Here is a 24,543-nt window from a genome sequence, read left to right as displayed (position 1 = left end):
CGACCCGGCTCCTGTTGACTGCTGCTGCAGCATCTCTGGGGGTCCTGGACTTCCTTGTCACTTGTTGCTATGCTGGAAGACACAACAGGGTGTTTGCACTGAAACCCTTCCTACAATTAAGGCAATTTTTCCACTAGGTTGTTTTGAATGTAATCCTTTGTGACATTAAAGAGCCATTTAGAAATTGTATGCATTTGGTTTTACCATCCAGTATTCACACAGTATCCATTTCGCAGTCTTGTTCAACAGGTTCAGTTGGAAGTATAATCCAGTAATTCCTATGCTTATGAAAACAATGTTCTGGTTTAACGTTCTAGCTGACCTGCCTTTCGTTATGATGTTAAAGGTGCTTGAGTCTAGTAAAGATATCGTTGAAACGGTAATTCTTTGCGGTAATGCTATTGGAAAAGTGAGACTGTGTCATATACTAGCATGCACTTGTCTGTGATTCACGAGGATGATTTGTTTTAGGTAACAATCCCAGTTTCAGCTTCTTAGAACATTAGAATATTACACATGAACGATAAAAAAAAAATAGAAAAAAAGGATTTAAAAAAAAATACATGATATAGCCACATTAAAATCCTATGTCCTGTAGCCATGGGATGTAGCAAGCATGTGAAAGGATGGGTCTGTTCTGAACAGTTTTCCATTCACGAAAATATTATTTTTTTAGAATTTAGAACCTCAGAGTACAAAGTTAAATAAAGTACCCTCGCTTTACAGTGTCAGTATTTACGCAACTGTTTAAAACTAAAGCGTAACATGAGCTAATTGTTGTTTTTCTCTTTTTAAACGGAGTTGCAGTTTTTCATTCTTAAGTTAAAGTAATTGAGCAACAATCATTGCATTTTTATAATCGCATTTCAACTAGGAAATAAATAATTGCTACATTTAAAAGTACTTTCCAATTAAACATTTATTTAGTTGAACATGAATATTTTAAAGCTTTACAATAATAGATGGCACTCCTGACTTTTAAAGTGCCTGTTTTTTATTTATTTATTATTTTTTTATTTATGTTTACTAAATTTAAAATATTTACAAACTAACAAATGTTACTTTTTTTAAGGACAAGTAGAGGAGCTCATGGGTAAATGGATGAAACCTTGCAAAATATCTGTTTGTCTGAAAAAGAGTTGGAACTAACATTGAAGTATGGATTAGATCATGTTTGGCTTAATCAAAGTCCAGACTCCACTGGTGCTAATCAGCCACACTTCTCTGGTTTCTGTTTGTATAAATGCAGCCATGTATAGTTTTCTTTCAGTCCTCCCTTACTTTGTGTTGGTCTNTGGGAGTAAAAGACTTTCCTCTGCTTTGATACAAATCAGTGAATTCGCTTGACTGATAAGAAAACTACACGCTGATTGGCCATACAAGTACAAGCTAAAGGCATTCTTCCTTTTGATTGGTTTAGGTAACTGCCAGTCACATGGATTTTTACGCCCCTATTCTGTGATGTACAGGAACATGGCGCTTTGGGGGAGAGGCGTTTCATGATACCAAGGGGCTGTTGATTTTTTTTTTCTGAGATTATGTTTATGTAAATAAGGCTTGGACGTTTTCATCAAATATGACAGTTCGCGAAAGGTGGCCGCTGTTTTTGGTCTCTATGGACAACGGAACGCTTCATGTCGGAGTTGCGTTTGCTGTCGTCAGCTGAAACTCCTAGCCTCGACATGCTAGCTCAAGCTAGTTAGCCCGGCGAGTAGCATCTGGCTAAAACAGCCCCAAAATGTGCTCTTATGTGTAGCTTACACTGACAGTAAATTGGTAATCAATGTTTAAATCACGTAATTCGGTATTATATCAGCCGTTTATTTAGGACAGTTTCAGTTGGCTAACATTTCGTTAGCTAAACTTGGATGATGGAGAGACGCCATGGGTCTGTGTTATTGCTGGCTACCTGGATTTTTCTGTCTGGATGTTGGCTCTCTGAAGCTTTCCCTCTTCGGGAAACTCGCAAAACAGGTAAGGCACCTGAAGACGAGTTTATTAACAAATGAATGGTATATGGTTTTCTTTACTTTGTGTTTATACGTAAACATGTCTACCAGCTATCATTTTCTGGAATGGTTACCTGCTGCTAATGATCAACTATAAAGCTAACGCCAGCATAACTGTTCTCTGGTAATTTGTGAAGATTGTTGGGCAGTGTGCGGGTAATGGTTTAAAAAAGAAACCGTTTTACTCGGTGGTTGAACAAACCCGTAAATATTTAAACAAAATTACGGCAAGAACGACACAATCAAGTGAAAGTCACGACCTGGCTAACTGACCACCTGAGAAGCTAATCATAAACAAACTTTCCCCGAATCTCTCCCCTAAGGGAAAGCACACGTTATAATTGGATACATTTACCTCTGCTATCTATTTAACAGCAAGTCGCTTTATTGTGAGGGAAATTCTTGGATGTTAGTATAGATCTCGTCCAATATGTTCACATTTCAATAGCAGTTTATCACACATTCACGTTAACGTGAAAGAGCAAATAAGGTTGAAATTTTAAACATCTATGGTGTTTTAAATGATTTGTAATGGTCACTCAAGAGATTTCATTAGTACTGGAGATTGTACTACATTCATCTTTCAAACATCAGTCTGTGTTGAAACAAAAATACATCCTGCTGACATTTTTCTTACAAACTAAGATATTACAGCATATGAAATGAATACATAAATCATTTTCAATTTTTAGATCTGATCTGGACGTTTTGTGGGCTTATGATATATTTATTCACTGATGTGTCACACCAGTAAATTGCTGTCATATGAGTTTTAAAACATTAACAGACTTTTTGGTTTGTCCTTTAAAAAAATATCTTCTCATCTAAACACCATTTTGGCAGCTTGGACTTTACAGATGACCTTTGCAATGTTAAATTGGAATAAAATCATATGAGGTAGTGAATTATATGCTTATTTGTACTTGAAATGTAAAAATAAAACCCTTGAAGCTGCTTCCTGCAATTACAGATTAAAAGCTATTTTTGAGGAGATGCCACAGTTTGATCACAGTTTGTGTGTTTTGCCTTGCCTTTTAAATTGCACGATAATATGAAGATGGTAACCCATCACTCTAATTATTGGGTGTTTTATTATACAGTTGAATTACTGTGCAAACTAAGCATATACTGTGAAAGCAAAATGGTTATTTTCAAAGGTGAAGAAGTGGAATATTGCACTGAGCTTACGTTTCACCAACTGAACACAAAACTGAAGATGGAAAGACCCAAATACAAACGACAACTAAACACAGTTTTAGCAAAGGTTAGTAATGGCACCAAAATAGAGGAAAGTCATTCTTTGTTGATGTTCCTGGGCTTTAAACCTAGTGGATTGATCAGTGTATTTACGATGACACTGATTTGCTTAAGTAGCACCATTTGACTGAGAAAATTCTGAAAATGAAAACATTTTACACATTTTCCTAAATTTAGACCTTAGTCATCCAAAATTGATTCTGGTATGCACCTTCATTTTTTTGTGCGCTATTAAACAATCCCATGTTTCTATATCCTGACCCGTTTTTGTCTAGATTTATTGCAGAGTTGAGTTGATGATTGCCTACCAGCCTGGCTAAACTGTTTCCAGAATAATCACTTCAACTTTTATAGCACTGAGGATAGTTTACCTGCATCACATGTCTTTTCATGAGTGAGATCATATGACTGTTGTCTATTAAATTATTTATGAAATACATGTTTTGCTATCTCTTCATGTGCTAATTTGCTTGCATCATGACTCTCCTTTTCAAGTTATATTCTATCCAAAACCTGTAAACTTGTGCAGATTTTATAGTGATTTGTATATTCAGCGGATAAGTCAAATAGATTGAAAATCACAGGTCATCTTCAGAATCCCATGAGTCTAGTTTCAGGAAGTAATTTCAGTGTTTTCTAGATTACGTCGGTAATTTTTCATCAGTCCCATTCCCTCCAGTTTCTCAGAATACCGCATTAAAAAAATATATATATAAATAATGTGAAAAAGTTAAACGGTGGACCTGTAATGTGTAACCGCAATGTTTTCTAATCTTATCAGCCCCTATCAATGATTAGCAGCAGTGTTGTTTGCTCAGTTATAATGTAGCATACAGGAAAGAAAGGCTGCAGTATGAGCCCGCTGTTTATGGTTTTATCACCCACAACCTTTCCCTCGCCACTCCTGTTTGGCCTACACCAACCGGTGCATAAATTAAACGGTACAAGTCCATAATTCTTCATTGTTACAGTTTGAATTTAGCTGAAGAACATGGATGTGGATGCACTTAAAAATAATTAAAACTGCTGGCTTAGGTATTCATTAGCAAATGTATTGCCTTAGTGACCTGTTTGGTCCTTTTAGTGTAAAGTAAAAGTACAGTTATAGATTTTTGTGCCTCGTTTTGGGGCGAAGCCAGCTCATGCTGACATGTTTACCACAGGGAATGTTGGCTGTATTCCTTCACTGCCCGGTTATCTTGTTGCTTGATCACCAGTCAGTCAGTGAGGCTTGTTTCAGGCCTGTCTGTCTGTCATATTGCTGCCAGGGCATTGTTTTGGATGGCTCGGAGTCAAATTGATGTTGACATCACCACAAGCCAACCAGGTTTCTGTCATTCTATTTATTTATTTATTTATTTATTTATTTATTTATTTATTTATTTATTTTTCTGGACAACAGAAGCATGAAAAATATTTGGACTGAACACAACTCTGTGAAAATAATGTCTTGAAAAGAATGACCCGGCTAACTCTGGTAACACGGGCTTTGCTTTTGATTTATTGTAGCTGATCCCAGACTGACAAATCCTGAACCAGCCTGACAGTGCAGTTTTCTGCTCTCTGCCGACATCCTTTTATTTTTATTTATTTATTTATTTATTTATTTATTTATTTATTTATTTATTTATTTTTAGCAGTAAGCAGTTTTTTTTTCTTTTTTTTAAAAGTCTGTTTTAAAAAAATGGGTCAGCTTCTCCTCTGTGAGAATCACTACTGAAATATGCAGTACAGCTGAAATAAGACATGACATCTCCCTACAGTGTTGGTCCTAGAAAAACCATCTTTGTCTTAGAACTCTGTCAAATCATGATAGGAACCCATGACTCAAATAAAACCTAATAAAGAAGAAGTGATCCCATGCGGAGGGGCAGCGACCCGGCTCTTGTTGACTGCTGCTGTAGCATCTCTGGGGGTCCTGGACTTCCTTGTCACTTGTTGCTATGCTGGAAGACACAACAGGGTGTTTGCACTGAAACCCTTCCTACAATTAAGGCAATTTTTCCACTAGGTTGTTTTGAATGTAATCCTTTGTGACATTAAAGAGCCATTTAGAAATTGTATACATTTGTTTTTTACCATCCAGTATTCACACAGTATCCATTTCGCAGTCTTGTTCAACAGGTTCAATTGGAAGTATAATCCAGTAATTCCTATGCTTATGAAAACAATGTTCTGGTTTAACGTTCTAGCTGACCTGCCTTTCGTTATGATGTTAAAGGTGCTTGAGTCTAGTAAAGATATCGTTGAAACGGTAATTCTTTGCGGTAACGCTATTGAAAAAGTGAGACTGTGTCATATACTAGCATGCACTTGTCTGTGATTCACGAGGATGATTTGTTTTAGGTAACAATCCCAGTTTCAGCTTCTTAGAACATTAGAATATTACACATGAACGATAAAAAAAAAATAGAAAAAAAGGATTTAAAAAAAAATACATGATATAGCCACATTAAAATCCTATGTCCTGTAGCCATGGGATGTAGCAAGCATGTGAAAGGATGGGTCTGTTCTGAACAGTTTTCCATTCACGAAAATATTATTTTTTTAGAATTTAGAACCTCAGAGTACAAAGTTAAATAAAGTACCCTCGCTTTACAGTGTCAGTATTTACGCAACTGTTTAAAACTAAAGCGTAACATGAGCTAATTGTTGTTTTTCTCTTTTTAAACGGAGTTGCAGTTTTTCATTCTTAAGTTAAAGTAATTGAGCAACAATCATTGCATTTTTATAATCGCATTTCAACTAGGAAATAAATAATTGCTACATTTAAAAGTACTTTCCAATTAAACATTTATTTAGTTGAACATGAATATTTTAAAGCTTTACAATAATAGATGGCACTCCTGACTTTTAAAGTGCCTGTTTTTTATTTATTTATTATTTTTTTATTTATGTTTACTAAATTTAAAATATTTACAAACTAACAAATGTTACTTTTTTTAAGGACAAGTAGAGGAGCTCATGGGTAAATGGATGAAACCTTGCAAAATATCTGTTTGTCTGAAAAAGAGTTGGGACTAACAGTGAAGTATGGATTAGATCATGTTTGGCTTAATCAAAGTCCAGACTCCACTGGTGGTAATCAGCCACACTTCTCAGGTTTCTGTTTGTATAAATGCAGCCATGTATAGTTTTCTTTCAGTCCTCCCTTACTTTGTGTTGGTCTGTCAGTATCACAAAAAAAAAAAAAAATCAAATTAAATACATAAATTCTTTGTGCAGGGATGTAGGTAAACACACAATATTCACCTCTGTAACAGCTACTCGTTCGTCTTCCAAGTCATATCAAAAATTTTATTTTTTTTAAATTTTTTTTTCTGTCGTATTTTGAGATTCACCTCTGTGTGTATATAATATGCTTGAAATTTCTTTTACCAGTTGTGCTAAAATGGAAAAGGCTGATTTTTGTGATGCGGGCCCGGCTGCAGTCTAGAGGCTGAGAAGTGCAGCGGGTGGGCTGAAAGGCTGCTGTTAAAGCTGCCAGTCGAATTGCTAGGCCAGCAGCATCCTCGCTCGAGAAACCCCACACCTGCTGTCACCGCTGCTGCACCATCAGCTGCTGATGGGCCCGTGTGGACACCCCCACAACTGTCTCTCCGAATGTCTCTGAACCAGAAGCCGGATGGTCGGGACTAAAAGCTTCGACAGTTCTTATGTTTGTGGATAATGTGCACTTAGAAATATAAGTATGTAGCACTGCACAGTGTTTTGGTTTGACATTGCCTTTTTTGCGTGCAGTCGGGCGGCTGAGCTGCAGGAGTTTCGTGATCAGATGATCAGTCTATTTTTGTTTGTCTTAAGCAAACCTTTGTTGTGGGTAGATTTAGATAAAAACTGCTGTTAGATGCTCTGTTTTTTTTTTTTTGTTTTTTTTATTACAGCCAAAAATGTATTTATTTATTTTTTTCATTTCTTTTATCCATTTTTGTCATTTCAGATGGACACACAGGGGACGCTTTGCCTGTGTCTCTCTACCTGCCCTTGATCGTGTCATTAGTTGTGCTTGTGGCTCTGGTGGTGGTGCTAGTGAACTGCATGACCTGCTGCAAGGAAAGAGAGATCGACTTCAAGGTGAGAGAGGCGGCTGGCAGGTTGTCACAAGAGCACAATTCCTCCTAATTTAATTAATTAATTAATTAATTTCTCCTTTGAGCAGGAGTTTGAGGACCACTTTGATGATGAGATCGACTTCACTCCGCCAGCAGAGGACACGCCTTCTATGCAGTCTCCGGCTGAGGTTTACACCCTCGCTGTGTCTCCCGTGCCACTGCCAGGACCCCCGCATCTGCAGCCTCTGGCCAGCATCACAGGTCAGATAAGCAATAAGCAGAAACACAAATACTGGCAAAGCCAGGCTTAAATTCTTTACATTACACCTACTTGAACTTTGTCAACCCTTTTTGGAAACGCATTTCTCAATAAAACTTGTGTACAGTCAGTTTTGATTTGGTTTCTGTTTGGTGTTTCAGAATCATCAAGTGGTTTCAAAGTAGGACGCCACAGTTTGAGTTACATCCAGGAGATTGGAAATGGCTGGTTTGGTCAGGTAGGATGTTTTTTTTTTGTTTTTTTTTTTTTTTAAAGTTTGAGCTTAGCATTTTATCCTGCTGTTTTTCTTATTTTTGTGCAGGCAGCATTTTTCATGCTAATTGGTGATTAATGTATTTGGTAGGGAGTTGGGTAATACAGGGAATAAAATGTAAATGTTCTCAGTTGATGTTTGCTCGTTTCACAGGACCCCTAATTATTTAGCTTGTGTTTATTTGCTGTCAGGTCCTGTTGAGTGAAATATACACAGACCCTGGGGGAGCCAGAGTGGTGGTAAAGGAGTTGAAAGCAAATGCCAGTGCTAAGGAGCAGAATGACTTTTTGCAGCAGGGGGATCCATACAGGTAGATGAACGAAGTAGTCATTTTAAACACAATGCATTTTTGTTGATTTTGGCTCTTTTTTTAATGTGCAAATTTTTTTTTTATTATTATTATTAAAAGTGATCACACAAACGTGTTGATCAACAAAAATAATTTCACTTCACTCATGCAGTTGAATACAGTATGTTCACTTCATCTAAAAAAACTCTTCGATGTTTAAAACAAATTGAAGATTTATGAAATTAAACAAACGCCATTCTTTTAAGTATCCATCACTATTTCTTAGCTTTAATCTCAAGAAATAATTGTCAAATCATGAACAAGTTATATCAAAACAGAGGGGAAGCTGCTACTTCAACAAACTCCTCCATATTCAAAGATCTTCTATTCATGCAATATGTGCTTCTACTAAAGATTCTAGCCTCAGAGGCTGAGTAAGATACTTCTAGTCTAAAGATAATCATATGTGCCCCTTGAAAATTGATTTATTGATTTTTCATAAATATGACATTTTGCTACTGAGTCCTTGAAGTCATTTTTAAATCCTAAGATTGTACCCTTTTTAAAATATGTAATCGCATGGAAAGTGTATGCAATAAATTTCAGTAAATGCGCTATTATTATAAACCCAATGAGTAATCATCACAAATTATCAACAGTTTTAATTTTAAATACCAAACTACTGATTATGTTGTCTTTTTGTCCATATTTGAACAGTAGTACCAGTGTTGGCAGCACCCTCTGCCTTTTCTTCTATACATTGCACAATATTTTATCACATTTGAAAACACAAAATAAAGCTGTACAGCTTCTTTCTTTGTTCCTTTCTTTCTAGCCTTATTAATGAGACTTTTTTTTTAACCCTTTGTGTTTGGTTGTTGTTTTCAGAGTGCTGCAGCATCCAAACATCCTCCAGTGCCTCGGACAATGCGTCGAGGCCATCCCCTTCCTGCTTGTGTTTGAGTATTGTGAAATGGTGAGTGAAGATGTGCTTTCTGGTCGTCATAAATAAGTTAGTTACTAAAGAAAGAAAGCAACTAAATGAGATAAAATCCAGATAAATATGCATTTTTGAATTGAAGTTTTTTTTTTTTCTTTTTTGACATTTGTCTTTAGATTTTTTTGTGTGATTACTTTTGTCCAATGCTTCATTATATATATAAAAAAAAAAAAAAAAAAAGTGAATTAACTGATCATTTTGAAGCGTTTTCTTGAGCTTGTATAATAACAAGGACTGTTCAAATTCTCAGAAGTGACTGCTGTTTTGGACCATGTAGATTAAAAGCTTAACATATTAATCCCAAATTGGACCTCCCACCTACTGCACACACTGATTTCCCTCATTGGTCCTCATGGTCATTTGCTCACGTCTTTCACGGAGCGCACAACGGAGCCTGGACAAACTTGGGGGAGTACCCTTCGCTTCCCTCTCCAATCCCCTCCTTCAGCCAGTTACATAGTTACAGTAAGCCCTGGACTTCTCACATTCCCACCTCACCCAGTAAAGCAACAGGCTCCATTTACGCTCCTCTGGTGTCAGCTCTACCAGTTGCTGTGTTTGTGCATTTTTACGGCCAACCCTTTATGGTCGTTGGCAGCTGTTGAATGAATTCTTAAGAAAACGAAGCTGTAGCTAAAGAAACGTGCAGTAATGGTTACAAACAAACCCATATGTTTGTTTGTTTTTGTTTTTTTGTGGGAAAGCTACGTTTTGGCTGTTTTATTTTTTTTTGGGTGGGAGGGAGGCGGGGGGGGTAGATCAACATCCCATTTGTCTGATGTATTGTCGGCGTTTGTTGGGTTGCTTACTGGCTGTGTAGTCTGCTAAATTAATACAATCAAATGTCTTCTTTTTTTTCTTGTTCTCATTTCTCCAACCCGTTTAACGACTTAAGCCGAGTCCAGTTGAATTTGTCTGGCCAGGGGTTGCGTCATCTCATTTGGGCCGGGGTATTGTCAGCTGCCCACACTTGGCATAAGTCATAAGTTCTGGCATTGTGGTCTTTCTCAGCCAGCTCCAGTAATCCCTCTGACAGCACATGGAAATAAGTCGAGGTGAATAACTTGCCACAAGTCATTAGGGAGAGGAAGAGTAGGTCCTGTATGTTGAGGGTGATAATGTGTGAGGGTAGCACAACTGAGTGATGTGCACACTCGTTATCCCTCGCTGGATAAAGATTTGTCATTGCTTCAAGATGGAGCTGGACTTGCACTCTGCATATTTTCTTTCTTTAAGTGAATTCAGTTGGCATCTAACGTCAAAGAGCTGAAGTTCTTTGTTAGTGTTTAAGGTAAAATTGTCTTCTCACTACTTAAAGGCTGCATCAGTCATCATCTAGATGTCCAAACATGAAATTTGACCCTACAGCTGGGCTGTGAACAAGTTGAATCCTGAAAAAACCCAATCAAGTGTGATGTTTCTTCTGTCAAGCTGTAGATTGATGGGTTTTTTTTTTTTTTTTTTCTGTTCAACATCAACCATGCTGGGTAACCCAAACTCAAAGCATTTGGACATCAAAATACATCAAACAACTGTTGCTGTGGGCTCTAAAATATCAAGTGATGTCAATTGAGTGACGATCTTTAAGTTTGCGGCCAGGAGTCGGGATGTTTGTCAAAAATGCCTCCGTGTTTCATGCCGTGAGGCAAGCAGCACCCGAGTTTGGCTTTTAAAATTTGTCCACACAGTTTATTGTTATCAATAATAAATCATGTTAAAAGTTAGGCTAAAAGAAGCCAGGGGAAGAAGCCATTCTTTAGCAGTCTGAATACCATGCAGAAATTCCTCAACATCTTTTAAGATGCAGTTTCTTTTCAAACATCTTCCTACATCTTTGTTCTTCTACATACTTTATTTTTAAGCAATTTTGAGTCATATTTTTTACTCTGTAACAACTCCCACACCAAAGAATGTTGTTTACAGAACCTCATAGTGCTTGGGTTTATAAATTTTAAATAGATTTTTTCAGTTTCTGATCAACTCAAATCCACTAACTGCTGATTTATCAGCGAATCTCTTAATTGCTTTTTTTTTTTTTTTTTTAATCTTGGGGTATAATTTAATTAGTCACCATTTCAAAACTGACCTTCTGATTCGTGATTGCTTACATTTCCCGGTAGCCCTCGGTGATCTATTAACTTAGGTAGACGCTGCAAATAGGCTTACGGTAATTTCTAAAATACCTTCAAGTCTCCAAAATGGCATCCCGAGTTGCCTCAGAAAATACCTGGAATTCATTTTTATGTTCATTTTTGTAACTGGATACTGTAGCAGCTAAGCTAAACTTAGTACATGCTTGTACTTTTATTGTTTTGTTAGTAGCATGTTTCCTGGAACACAAACTTCATAACCTACTCCTAAAGATTCACAAGTGAAGGTAGACAAACGACTACGTTTATATACTTTGAATGCAGCTTTAGAGTTAAGACTTTCTACGAAAGCCCTGCTGGATCTTCTGTGTATACAGAGCCAAGCAAAGGCGAACATACGATTTTCCATATTTGTCACGTTATAATTCAATGTGTTTTATTAGAGTTATGTGTCAGACCGACAAAGAAAAGTGTGTAATCGTGAAGTAAACTCAATTAATACTTAGAACTGAGCTCATATGACTGATTTTAAAGGAACTAGACAGCTTGTTGCAAAAGATACTCCTTGTAAACGTTAGCATGTAAACTCCAACAGTAAATATATTTGCATGTTTAGCTAATTTAAGGGAATTTCTCTTAAACCGACTGTTTTGCACATTTTAGCAGGCTTTTTTTTTTTTTTTTTTTTCCCCCAAAGTAAGTGTTAAGGAGTTTACACAATAACACATTGACGATTTGGCAGTCACTTTCTGTTATACTTTAATGAATGACAGACACAGATGTGCTACGAGGCTGGGCCTGAGCGCTTGTTGAAAGTCAAATTTACTGACTCTTTGGCATACCCCCCAGAGGTTAACTATTTGTTCCCGGTGCACCACATGATTGACGTCTCACTGCTCTGTCGTCACGCCGCTCCGGCAAACCGCAGGGTTAATTTTCCAAATAGTTTCTTTATCATTTTGAATGTGAATATTTCCAGTTCATTGTATTGGCGATGAATAATTGTCCAGACGAGATGAGTACGCAGTAATTTCTCGATCTGACCGAGACCACTCTTATTTATAAATCTGTGACACAGCACTGAGAAGCACTGAATTGTGTTACCCTTATTTGGCTGTCTCACCCTGGGCTGTGAGAAGTGCTGAAAAGACAAGAAGCGGGGAGTCTGCTGCCCCTTTGTGGCACCGTCTGCACACTGCATTTTATTGGCATCTCTTGCCTTTTTTTTTTCTTTTTTTTTAAAATAATTTACAGAATATTTCTCTTTCTGGTCAGTTGTTTGCTTTGAATGGGTTAACTGCTCTTTGTGTGCGTCTTTGCTTGTTGCTGCAGGGGGATTTGCGAAGCTATCTGTCTCAGCAGGATTGGACGTTGAGAAACGCTGAGTTGCTGCAGCTGCAGAGGATGGCCTGCGAAATTGCTGCTGGTGTCACTCACCTTCACAAACACAACTTCCTGCACAGGTAGCACTTCAGAACTGCAACACTTAATTAAGCGCACACAGTTTTGATCCGCTAAGCAAAGCAATGTGTTTCTTTCTTTTTTTTTCTTTTTGTGCAGCCACTGTTTAGGGTATTGCTTACTTTGTCAGCGACAGCAGCTGTGTCAGCATTGTTTTGTAGTTTTTAAAGATTGTGATTATTTACTTTTATTTTGAGAGCTTTTAAAAAAAGAACAAACTTCAAATATGTTAATATTTACCTAATCAGTAAGTTTTGCTACTTTGATTTCTAAAATAATTAATTTTACAAGGTATTTAAAGTGTCATGTGGTAAGTACACAGTCATAAAAGTTGGTGGAAATGACTGTGAAGACGTAGACCGACAGTCAGTTTTACTCGCATGCTGTCTGTCCAACCAGTCTCAGGAGTACAGGTGTTCTCCAAAAAAGGTTTGTACAGCGGAGCGGCCGCGTTTCGTTTTCATTTTTACCACAGCCAGCACTGGTTGGGTTCCCCCACCTCATACCCCTCCACCCCCGCCAGCAGGGGTGCAGGGAGATGTTAAGAACTCGGGGATCGCAGGGTGGGGTGGGGCTAGCATACGATGCTCAGCTCATCAGCTCTATTTTGCATGCTCAGAATAAGCTTTGAGGGTTCCAATTACACAGCTCCAATGCATTGCCACAGTGTCAGCTGTCCGCTGCCAGAGGGATATGATGATTCTGCTCTTTGCATGTAAAGGGATATCCTCATATTGGGCGTTGTGGTTTAATCCTTGTTACAACTCACAGAGAGGTCTACACGATTTCCTCAGCGTTGACTCGTTTCATTTTCACTAGTGAAAATGGTTCTTTGACAGGTTCAACTCAAAACGTTTAAAAAAAAAAAAAAAAAAACTAACTCATTATGCGAACTAAAAAAAAGGACACAGTGTACAGCTTGATGAAACTGTATATAAGAGGGTAAGCGCTTGGTGCAGCAACACAGACACAAAACCCCTCGGGACAAGTGCTGTGTGGGCCGACGTCCCAGGCTGAAATCTCAGCTTTGCTATGCAGGGATAAGAATGGAGGTGCAAAAGAGCAAAACTCAATCAGCAGCTTGTCTCGTTAATAAATTCCTTTTTGGAAACTTTAAAATTTTTAAATTTTTTAAGTGTGGGATCTCTTATAAATCAATATTTTTCTTTTCTTTTCTTTTTTTCTCTTTGGCAGTGTACATTAAATTCAATCGGAGTAATATTCTTAAACGTATTTATCCAGTGCCGAGAACTCTTTCACCTGTAGTCAAAACATTTCTCAACCAAAAATAATCTTTACACAACAGAAGGCAGCACTATGTCACCTGCTAGTTTTTTCAGCTGCCATTTCAAACTTCAACTTTGACATTTGTCCGTCGTCATCCTGGGCTTTTTTTCCCAGCTAGAAGTGACCGTGTTTGGCTCAAATGATGCAATTGAAACTTTAAATTTGGCTCAGTTTAAAAGAAATCCCTGAAACTTAACATTGAAATAATTAAATCATTTTTGAAATAATTGAATCAAAGATTGAAATAATTAAATCATTCCAGTAATGACCAACAAAAAGAAAATAAAAATTGGTCATTACTGGAATCTTTTGTTTTTGTCATTGGACTTTTTTCAACTCAAATCTTTTGGAAATGGCTTCTTAAAACTATAAATATGACATTGCTTGAATAGGTAAAATAATTGCTTGTATTCACAATCAGTTGAATTTTTATCTTGATTTTAGGATGCACATATGAGCTTTTTGTTTTTGCATGAAAGCATCGTCAGGTGTTGGATGGGTGGAGGGAATATTTTATTCCATAAATGTTTTTGCTTTTTAGACATGATTAAAAATGACTTTTCAACTCAACCACTAATGCCACCAAATTATTTACAAGGAATGTATGTCTGAAAATTAGTTTTTTAGTAATTTTTTCTTTCATGTTATGTTGTTTTACACTTTTGTTTAATATTGCACTTTTAAAAGATGGCATCCGTAACTTTTTTTTTTTAAATTGTCATCTAAACTAACAATTTTCTTTCAAAATGTGCCACTTGGTTAATATTATTTTTCAAGAAGTGATTTGAGTGACCCAAGTATTGCTGAACCCGAGAGTGTAGCTGGGTTTTGGAATGAGTCCACAAATACCTCATGGGTATTGAAGTGATCGCCTCTTCACCATATAACGGACTTGTAGGGCCAACAAGTTGAACTTGTTCCCCTCCTTACTGTGTCACTAACATGTTGACACGTTAACCAACAGCGGAGGACAGGAGTGCTTCAAAATGCATCTTCATTTATCTTTTCAGAGGTTTCTGCAGGACAGGTTGTTAGCTAGGCTATGCATGTACGCACAAGGATATTGGTGTCCACAGCGTCTGTCATTGGGTGGTTTAAAAAAAGGACTCTGTGTACCAAGAACGCCGGTGAGGCAGAGAGTAACAGGAGCCTGCCTCTGGATTCTCTGTGAATGAATGCTTAATGTGCAGAACCTCTGAGCTGGACGCCCTCTCCTGGCAGACCGACAAAAGCTCTCGGTCCGTTTCCTCTCCAGAAGCAACATCCTGTGGCCAAGCCAAAAAAAAAAAAATAGCTCCTGTAAGAGTTTAATGTGAAGAGTGGGGGAAAAGGAGAAGCCACTTGTACTGAATTCCTGTGGGCACCCAAATCATTTGTGATTCTTGAGAGAGGCCCCTCTAGAACCATTCCGTGGTAATCTCTTACAACCAGATGAGCAAAGCTTGTATAAAAACCGACACTTAAAGAAAGAAGCGAGATTGATCTTAGTAAATATTTAATGCTTTTTTTGTGTGTGTGTGTGTGTGTTCTCACAGTGATTTGGCCCTAAGGAACTGCTACTTGACCTCAGATCTTACAGTTAAAGTGGGAGACTATGGAATCGGACCCTACAGATATAAAGTAAGGACATTATTCATGGTTTGTTATCCTCTGTGCATAATTACTGTAATAATCTGCATACATTGTTTGTTTTTTTATCTAATGCTAACTAATGACATTCCTTTTCACAGAAACACAGCTTTCATAGGTTCACTTGGATTTTTTAATACTGTTTGCAAAATAGTCTTTGCTTATCTGAAATTTGAGTTTATGATCATATGTAATTTATTAGTATTCCTCACAAATGAAGAAGTTGTCATGACAAGCTAAGATTCAGTCCCAAATATGCTGTATAAACAACTTCTTCCGAACTATAATATGTAGTTAAATAAAACACTATTTCATCTATAATGCATAATTTACATTATTTTTGTCACTGTGTCCCAGACACCAGTGATGTTTAGGACGCATGTACTTTCCTTGACAGTGGCAGAATTTTTTTTATTTAAATCCCAGTAGCAGTTTATAAAGGTCGGTCAAAATGCACTCCTCCAACTCGAGAGGAAAATGGGTGAAAATGCTAATATGTATTAACAAGGCATCCCAAAGAAAAACCAACAAGCTTTAGTCCTAAACTTATATCCAAGTTGACACATATAACCAAGGAATTCCCCATGGTTCTCCTCCACATTACATTTTCTCAGTTGTTTGAAGAAGTGCTAGGCTAATGCTAGCATGTTTACTTTCTGTTTTAATATGACTTTTTGTTAATTCGGCATGTGATATTTCAGTATAGTTCATCGTGTAAGGACAAAATATCTTCAAAAAGTTCCCATCCTTCATGAACTTGGTGCTTGAATTTGAACATCATAAAATTTAACGACTGATGTTTCAGCTGCCCTAACCAAGCCGGAAAAGGAGATGCCACAGCAAATATAGTTTTGTTCACTCTGAATGTTATTGGAAAGGATGAAATATCTCTAGATTTTTAGGAATAATCCAGATTCATTGGGTGACCAACCTATGTGCCTGACCTAAAATACACTTCAGGAGAATGTACTTGTGGATATTCTTTTGGTTTTTGCAAAGTTTAAATATTTCATAGTTGTATTCTGTTGTCAAATGTTTTTAAGTTATTTGTAGGTAGTCCCTGATAATGTGCTCTATAAAATACCAAAAACACATGTGCTTTTTTTTTTTTTGGTGGGTCCTATTGGAAGATGATGTGATAATCAAAACTTGGACCATTCATCCTTTGGTTTAGTTTTTGTGTTTTACTCGTAGCTAAATCGCTGTCATGACTACATCAAAACCTGGCTGGGTTTCATAGTGAAGAAGAATCTCAATCTCTGCTATTTTTACCCAGGCGAGCGCACAGAAAATAACTGCGTTCAGTCTGAGACGAAACAAATGTCCCCTTTGATCAGACATGGGATACATTTCACCGCAGAAATCGGATTGTCCTCTCTGTAACTTGACGTGCTGCATATGTCCTCAGCAGTTGGATCTACTGCATTCCTGAAATACAGCTTAGCCAGCAGTTATGCTGTCTGAATTTAATACTCATGATGGAAGGTCACCCAGCGAATCTATTTCTGTAAGAAAACAGAGAGGCAATGTCAGGGTGTGCTGCCTCAACAGTCGCTAAATCTCTGCTCTTTACGATGCTTTTCGTTTAGGCTGTTATCCATATCTGTGTGATGCCACGTTTAAAACAATCCCATTTCTGCAGGACGATTACATCATCACGGAGGATGATGTGTTCGCACCCCTGCGGTGGCTGGCTCCTGAACTGGTGGCGGAGCGCCATGGGGGGGTGATTACGATGGAGCAGACAAAGGCCAGCAATGTGTGGTAGGTACACATATCTGCTGACCAAAAAAAACCTTTTGAAGAGTCAAAAAAAAAAAAAATCTGCCTGATAATGAGTTGATCACGTCTTTCTTCCGAGTTCTAGAAAAAACTGTTAAAACCTTCAGTGAATTGGATGAAAATGTTTGTAATGTATATTGCATATCAGTGTGTGCAATATTTATATCACAAAGGACTGTTTGAAGTTTAAGTAATTGTTTGCAACTTTATTCCTAGTGTTATCAACCTACATTTTTCATGTTATTGTAATATTTAGCCAGTTGCACAGTTGGAGTCTGAAAGCAGCAGATCCTGACGCTGGATGTAAGAGAGGAACAAGAATAATAGACAATATTATTACAATATTAGCCTTTACTATCGACGTTGCAAATTTTCTAACGTCAGGCAGGCCTATGTAAGATTTCCAACCCTGGTAAAAAAAATAAAATAAATAAAAAGACTGTATACCAGTTTGGATATAGAACCTAATAAAGACCACATGACTTCTTTTTGTCCAGTTGAAGTCAGTTAAGTGTTGCAAACATGCGAGTTAAAGTACAGATGGCAGATGATACTTTGTTCTAGATAGTATCGTGTTAAAAATTAACTTGTTTTTCCTTTCCTGCGACGGCAATAATTTGTCGTTTAAATACTGCTCCACTTGGAAATGTTTCCAATAATTACCAGTGTTTTTATGTAACCTCATTCATTTAAATGCATTTGTTTCATGTTCATGTAATTTGCTGAGCAGCAAGTGTGTTTTATGGGGCTAACAGTAGCTGCCGCTCTTCCTCTGTTTGCAGGGCTTTGGGGGTCACATTATGGGAGCTTTTTGAGAATGCCACTCAGCCGTACCCACACCTGCATGACCGGGAGGTTCTACATCATGTAATCAAGGAGCAACAAGTCAAACTGTTCAAACCGCAACTAGAGCTTCCTTATTCTGACAGATGGTGAGACTTTTCAGCCATTGTCTGAGAGATTTTCCTCCCAAATAGAGTAGAAAAACAGTTATAAAGTCAGGAGAAAGTCTAAATGATTTATCTGTTTTTTGTACCTGCAGGTATGAGGTGTTGCAGTTCTGCTGGCTCTCCCCTGAGAAGCGGGCCACAGCCGAGGAAGTGCACCGTTTGCTAATCTATCTGCGAATGCAAGGCCAGAAGGACATGGAGGAAGATTTCGAGCAACGCTGGGATGCACTGAAGCCTAATCCCGTCACCCGACAGACTGCTAACCACTCGTCTTTCCCGATCCTGGACCAGTTTGCCGACGATGCTTTGCGACAAGAGATAGACGAAGTTTTGACCATTACAGAAACGAGCAAAGGTCTCAGCTTCGAGTACGTTTGGGAAGCAGCCAAGCATGACCACTACGACAGCAGCCACGGCCGATCAGACATGGACACTACCTTAAACTACCAGAGCATGTTCTTCCCTGTTTCTAGGGAGGACATCCAGGCTCATTTCCCCGATCCTCTACCCAGGGCAGGAGGAGCTGAAAGTGGGAACTCTGCATTAGGAGTTCCTGGGATTGTCCCAGTGTTTAATTCGCAGAAGTCATCAAACGGGAATGAATATTATATCCAGCTTGAGGAGCAAGGCGAGAGCGCTGACGGGGACGTTGAGAACGCAGAACAGGACATGGGCTTCACTTCTAACCAGAAAGACTTTGTTGTGCTTCAAGATGTCCGTCTGGACGAGTCGAGCACGGATGCTGACTTTTTCCACCAAAGCATCGACTCAAAGGATTCATATTTACCAGACAGCCACATCTGGTCATCTCTAGAAAACGACAGTCCGTACCACACCAACATTTTCACTGAAGAGGGGTCAAAGCACGAAGACTCCCCCTCCTGGAGGCAGAACTTTCTGGAGCTCCCGGAGCGCAGTGGGAACCCTTTTCTTGATGAAGCTTTGGAAGTCGAAGACGTGAACCCAAATCCGAGCTATTTTTTAGAGGAGGGGGACACCTGTCACCAGCCGGTTGCTATGGAAGGAGAGCAGGAAAACACGGATGCAAGGAGGCGTCTGGAGACTGAAAAACTGTCTGATAATTTTTTGTTTCTGAGAGAACAGAACCTGATGAAAGAGGACTCGAGCTTCTCAAATCCACCGCAGAACTTTCTCTTACCGGGCATTGTCCACGAACCCGAGGAAACATTCAAGATGAACTCCTGGGACAACCTCGACACTTTAGGCAGCTTAAACACAGCAGATACACATTTGAGTCCTGCAACAAGTAGCACAGCCTCAATAGGGGATTTTTTAGACTCTCCAAGCACCAACTTGGGGCCGTTTTTGATAGAAAATAAAACTCTGGTGCCTTCCATTACAGTGGTTGCAGATGACAAAACAGACAGCCAGGTGCCAGTCAGTAACGGTTCTTCCACTGAAGACCTCACTCTGCTCCAGTCCTCAGACAGGACTGCAGACTCCGGTTTCAATTCTACCTCACAGAGGTTTGAGCACATCACTAACAGTATGGATGGCCATATCCCTTTTTGCTCTGACAGTGCCACTACAGACTCTTTGTCCACAGATGCCAAAATCCCCAGCCTTGAAGATGACCACGAAGTCTCAAAGGTCATAGGAAGTGAAATGCCTGAAAATCTCCCAGTTCAAACAATCCCTTCTGAAAATGGACAGAACGATGACCTAACGAGCAACGACCTTCTGAGTGAGCTGATTGAGGACGCAGATCTAGACCTGGAAACAAATCTGTCTGATCAGGAAGAATCTTTCCTGGAGACTAACGGACACCCACTCGTTAGATCTTCTCTCCTCGTGTCCGGTCCTTCTTTGGATCAGATAAGCCAGGATAGCTTATTGGAAGACAGCATGTCCACCACCGTCCCGACGGTGGACAATTCAGCTGAAACGCCAGATTCTCTCGACTCTCTCGACATTCATCGGCTGGCGGAGCAGGCGGAGGAGCTGAAAGCTCAAATCTCCCAAAATAAACTTCAGCCTCCGTACAAAATATCAGACAGCGGCTATGAGACGGAGAACCTGGAGTCTCCCGAATGGAACTCGCAGCCCAACGTCGCAGACTGCTCCCCTGTGAAAAATGACGTTGGCGTTTCCATCGAAGAGGAGTCGGAAGAGCTTTGTGCTTCCACCAATTTGGTCCCCCCCAAAATAGTCATCTCTGAGGCTGAGGGTATGCTCGAAACTCGCGGTGTGGATCCAAGCGAGGATCACCGGCCAGACCACGGAGATCCTGCAGAAGAACCACTCACTGGTAGCAACTACAGAGACTCCGCCTACTTTTCGGATAATGAATCGGAACCAGAGAAAAAGGCAGAGGAGTCGACTGCAGGAAGTTCTACAGAAGTCGGATGGATGAGGAACACTGAAGGTCAGATGCTGGAAGCTTACAAGGAAAGAGATATTGATGCTTTATTTTCCCAAGAAGATTCCTCTGCACCTGTTGATGTTGAGGACCTGCATCTAGAGGCGACTTCAGATATTAGAGAGGAACTAAAAAGCGAAGTGGCAGAAGCTCACAATGGAAAAGAATCGGAAACGGAGAATCACCAGGACTCGTTTCCTGAAACACTGAGTCCGACAGAAGGTCTGGAAACGTCCCTTCTCCCATCCGATCCCGCCACAAAGCCGACACTAGAGGGCGCTGTTCACGCTAAACTGACCAGAACCTACGCCCACGACGGTCATAAAATCAAAGAGCCCGACGTGGAGGGCCGCTACCTGGGCAGGCGCGACGGTCCGGGTTTAGAAGGACAAGAAGACGGCGTCGACGCCGACGAGGAGGACGAGAACAGCGAGGACTCCGACGACGACATGCGCGCGTATCAGCTGCACAGCTCCAGCGAGGACAGCGAGGACGAAGTCGTGCACGCCGTGCCCATTATTGTGTCGGACGACACCAGCGGCAGGAACCTGAAGAGCCTGCTGAAACCGACCAACCTGAACATCGAAGCTCCGTCTTCCTCGTTTGCATCCAGGCACAATGCAGAGAACTCCAGGAGAGCGGTGTCGTTCTTCGATGATGTCACAGTCTACCTGTTTGACCAGGTAATGACAACTTAAATTTTATTTCGCAATTTTTTAAAAATTTTTTCTTAAATTCACTGAATAAATGTTCTGAAATTAAACGTTTTGTTTTTTTTTCCTTGTGCATTTTTTTAATGTTACTACAAAAAGCTAGAACAGTTTAAGCCAGTCACACTTCTTGTACAGAGGTTCCAGTAAAAGCGGAGCACTCTTTTGTGTCCTATTAATTGTTCTCTGACCTGTTGCGTTGCAGGAGACGCCCACTAAGGAACTGGGAGACCACTTGTCTGGTTTGAGCAGTCAGTCCCCAGAGCTCAGCAGCCCCGTGTCCACAGCCAGCTACCTGAACCGCTTTGCTAACTCTGAAAGCTCAACAGATGAAGAGGGTGAGGCGAAAACCTGGTATTCACTGTCACCGATTAACACGAATCCAATCTGCTAACGTGTTCTGTGACGTCTCTCAGGTGGTGGTTTTGAGTGGGACGACGACTTCTCCTCACCCGGACCTGCCTTCCTCTCCAAGAGTGACAAAGACCCCGTCTCTAAGGACGTGTCCTCTACTCCCCTGTCAGTCGGACGCGTGCTGCAGCCGAGCTGGAGCAGCTCCTCCACCTACTCGCGTTTCTCCATTTCACCGGCAAACATCGCCAGCTTCTCCCTGACGCATCTCACCGACTCCGACATCGAACAAGGAGGCAAGTTCAGCATCAGTCTTCCATCTTTGAAGACTTAAAGATGAAATCTTTTCTCAATCATTAGTTTTATATACAAGGTTTTTACCATTTGTTAGTCAATAGGCTACATATTTGATTAATTGATACATAGTCTCTAAATCTATCAAAAATTAAAACAGCTAAAATATAAAACCTTTACCCAGCTGAGAGTACCATCCCATTGCACTTAATATTAATCAGAATTAACAATTTTAATAATCGATTATTCTGACGGTTAATTTAATTCTATTTAAGAAATTTGCACATTCTGCAAGTTTTTCATTTGACCACTTGAGCCTTTTTCAGACGATGTTAAAAATACATTAAAACATGCACATAGACAAGTAATTACAGTTTTTAAAAAAGAAAATAAAAATGTTAACACTTGATCATTGTAGCAATTGATGCTAAAAAAAAAGATGTCTGTTTAGTTTTTGAATGAATAAATGAAAGGTTTTGTATTTTAAATTAAAAAATGTATGCATCTTTTTGTACAGTTTTGACTTTATTACTACTCTGACTGTTGTTCTTTCAGCAAATGTGCATTCTTGGAGTCTGTATACTCCAGGTAACTATTAACCGATTACTAAATTAGTTGACGATTATTTCTATAATCAATTTTTCACGATTGATTTGATTAATCAGCCCTAATCAAGTTGGTGTTTTTTTTTTTTTTTTTTTAGCAATTAAGATAATTGCACATGATCAATTATTCTATTTGTCAATCACACTGATATCTGTTTCCTAATGATTTCAATAAAAAGAACCCCAATCATACAACATTGTAATGTTTAAACCTCTGATTTAAAATGATAATCTTTTTTTAAATAAAGCAAACAATCTAGACTTTGACTAGATTGTGTTCTGCATTACAACAGCGTGATACATTTACTGCATGCCCCCTTTGTGTCTAATCAATCAAGTCAATTAGTTTTGAATGCAATAATTCCTTGTGTTATTTATACATGTGTTATATATACACATAAGTCTGTATGCTCTCATATGCCTAAATAGAAAAATCAGCCCTTCTACATTTCTTCTCTGCTGTTCAATTATCCCACTCTACACTATTGCCTGATTTGACAGTCATATATTTTTTGTTCCATTTTATGATGTTGACATTCCTTCAAAAAGTTATTTTTTTAATTGTTTTCTACTATTTAAATTCATCTACTGTAAATTTGAACTTACATGTGTGCTTTCTTTTTTTTTTTTTGATGAGCCTGGTCAAAGTAATTGTTACTGATCTTTGACACTTCCAGACTCGGATATTACCCCTGCAAAAGTTCCAGGTTGCAAAATAAATAAATGTTTTTCTTCAAAAATATCACTAGAACCATAATTTAGGGTGTTATAAGTTTAGAAGGTTTATGAATATCTATGCAAGTTGTGAACAGAAGGTAATAGCGATTCATAGATTTTCTTTAAAACAATATTTGGATGCATAATGTTTCTATGATGGTCTTAAGAGTGTATTTGATGTCCAAAGGAGTAAAGGCGAGGTGCAAGACAAAAGCATTTACATATCTCAATATAATAGTTAATTAAAATATTAATTCACATTTTTCTCATTCTGACGTCTTTTGACTGTAAAATAGTCACATAATTTTTAAGCTTCACAATGACGCTGGTAAGAAAATGGGAGCTTGTTTTGGCTTCATTGAACACAGAAATCTTTATCTTGTTCAGGTTCAGGATCGCCGATGGATGTTTCTTGTGAGTTCATTCGTTGTTTCTTTCCCAACAGGAAGCAGTGAGGATGGAGAAAAAGACTAAGGCGACAGACGAAGGAACCGTTATCTGTAAACACTACTGAGGAATTAAGCTATGCCCGTCCCCCTTTTTTTTTTTGTGGGAATGTTGGGATGAGGACAGTTTGTGGAGCGCTCGCCTCAGGCAGAACCGTTCTCAGAGGAGTTGGCGATTTGACTAAAAAAAAAAAAACGGATTTTCATCCGATTTCAGACATTTGGACTGGTCCCGGTCCGAGCCACGCGAACTGTCCAGCTCTGTTGGTATAATTTCAGTCGAGTGCAATTAAGGAAAAAAAAAAAAGGAAAAAAAGACAAATGTGCTGCTTTAAAGACTTATCATGCACATTCCAAATGTGTGTCTGTTTCTTTTTGTTGCCTGCTCTCACCAAAAAAAAAAAAANTTTTTTTTTGTGGGAATGTTGGGATGAGGACAGTTTGTGGAGCGCTCGCCTCAGGCAGAACCGTTCTCAGAGGAGTTGGCGATTTCACTAAAAAACGGACTTTCATCCGATTTCAGACATTCGGACTGGTCCCGGTCCGAACCACACGAACTGTCCAGCTCTGTTGGTATAATTTCAGTCGAGTGCAATTAAGGAAAAAAAAAAAAAAAAGGAAAAAAAAAAGACAAATGTGCTGCTTTAAAGACTTATCATGCACATTCCAAATGTGTGTCTGTTTCCTTTTGTTGCCTGCTC

General features: G+C 38.9%; 1 protein-coding gene across 2 annotated transcripts; it reads left to right on the top strand.

The window, feature by feature from the left end:
• The first annotated feature begins 1,435 nt into the window (after positions 1-1,435).
• LOC103141683 (serine/threonine-protein kinase LMTK2-like) lies at positions 1,436-24,248 on the top strand. Of its 2 annotated transcripts, XM_007557415.2 has the most exons (15): positions 1,436-1,974; positions 7,207-7,340; positions 7,426-7,579; positions 7,739-7,815; positions 8,043-8,161; positions 9,029-9,116; positions 12,563-12,693; positions 15,514-15,598; positions 17,250-17,371; positions 18,172-18,321; positions 18,432-21,402; positions 21,635-21,767; positions 21,846-22,076; positions 22,630-22,662; positions 23,842-24,248. In XM_007557415.2, exons 1-15 carry the CDS (start codon positions 1,869-1,871, stop codon positions 23,868-23,870), a joined length of 4,563 nt encoding a protein of 1,520 aa, XP_007557477.1. In that variant the 5' UTR covers positions 1,436-1,868; the 3' UTR covers positions 23,871-24,248. The 2 variants fall into 2 exon arrangements, with proteins under 2 accessions (XP_007557477.1, XP_007557478.1); XM_007557416.2 differs by lacking the exon at positions 22,630-22,662 and having other exon boundaries at positions 1,437-1,974.
• Positions 24,249-24,543: the final 295 nt, after the last annotated feature.

This window comes from Poecilia formosa, unplaced genomic scaffold (genome assembly GCF_000485575.1).
Source record: "Poecilia formosa unplaced genomic scaffold, Poecilia_formosa-5.1.2 Scaffold88, whole genome shotgun sequence".
Taxonomy (NCBI): domain Eukaryota; kingdom Metazoa; phylum Chordata; class Actinopteri; order Cyprinodontiformes; family Poeciliidae; genus Poecilia; species Poecilia formosa.
This window is presented reverse-complemented; position numbering and strand designations above follow the sequence as displayed.

What these genes read in the sequence shown, in the direction of transcription:
- LOC103141683 (XM_007557415.2), top strand. Translation starts at nt 1,869, where the DNA reads ATGATGGAGAGACGCCATGGGTCTGTGTTATTGCTGGCTACCTGGATT. An exon ending in AAACACAACTTCCTGCACAG is followed by an intron (nt 12,694 to 15,513) that starts GTAGCACTTCAG and finishes GTGTTCTCACAG; the next exon opens with TGATTTGGCCCTAAGGAACT. An exon ending in ACAAAGGCCAGCAATGTGTG is followed by an intron (nt 17,372 to 18,171) that starts GTAGGTACACAT and finishes CTCTGTTTGCAG; the next exon opens with GGCTTTGGGGGTCACATTAT.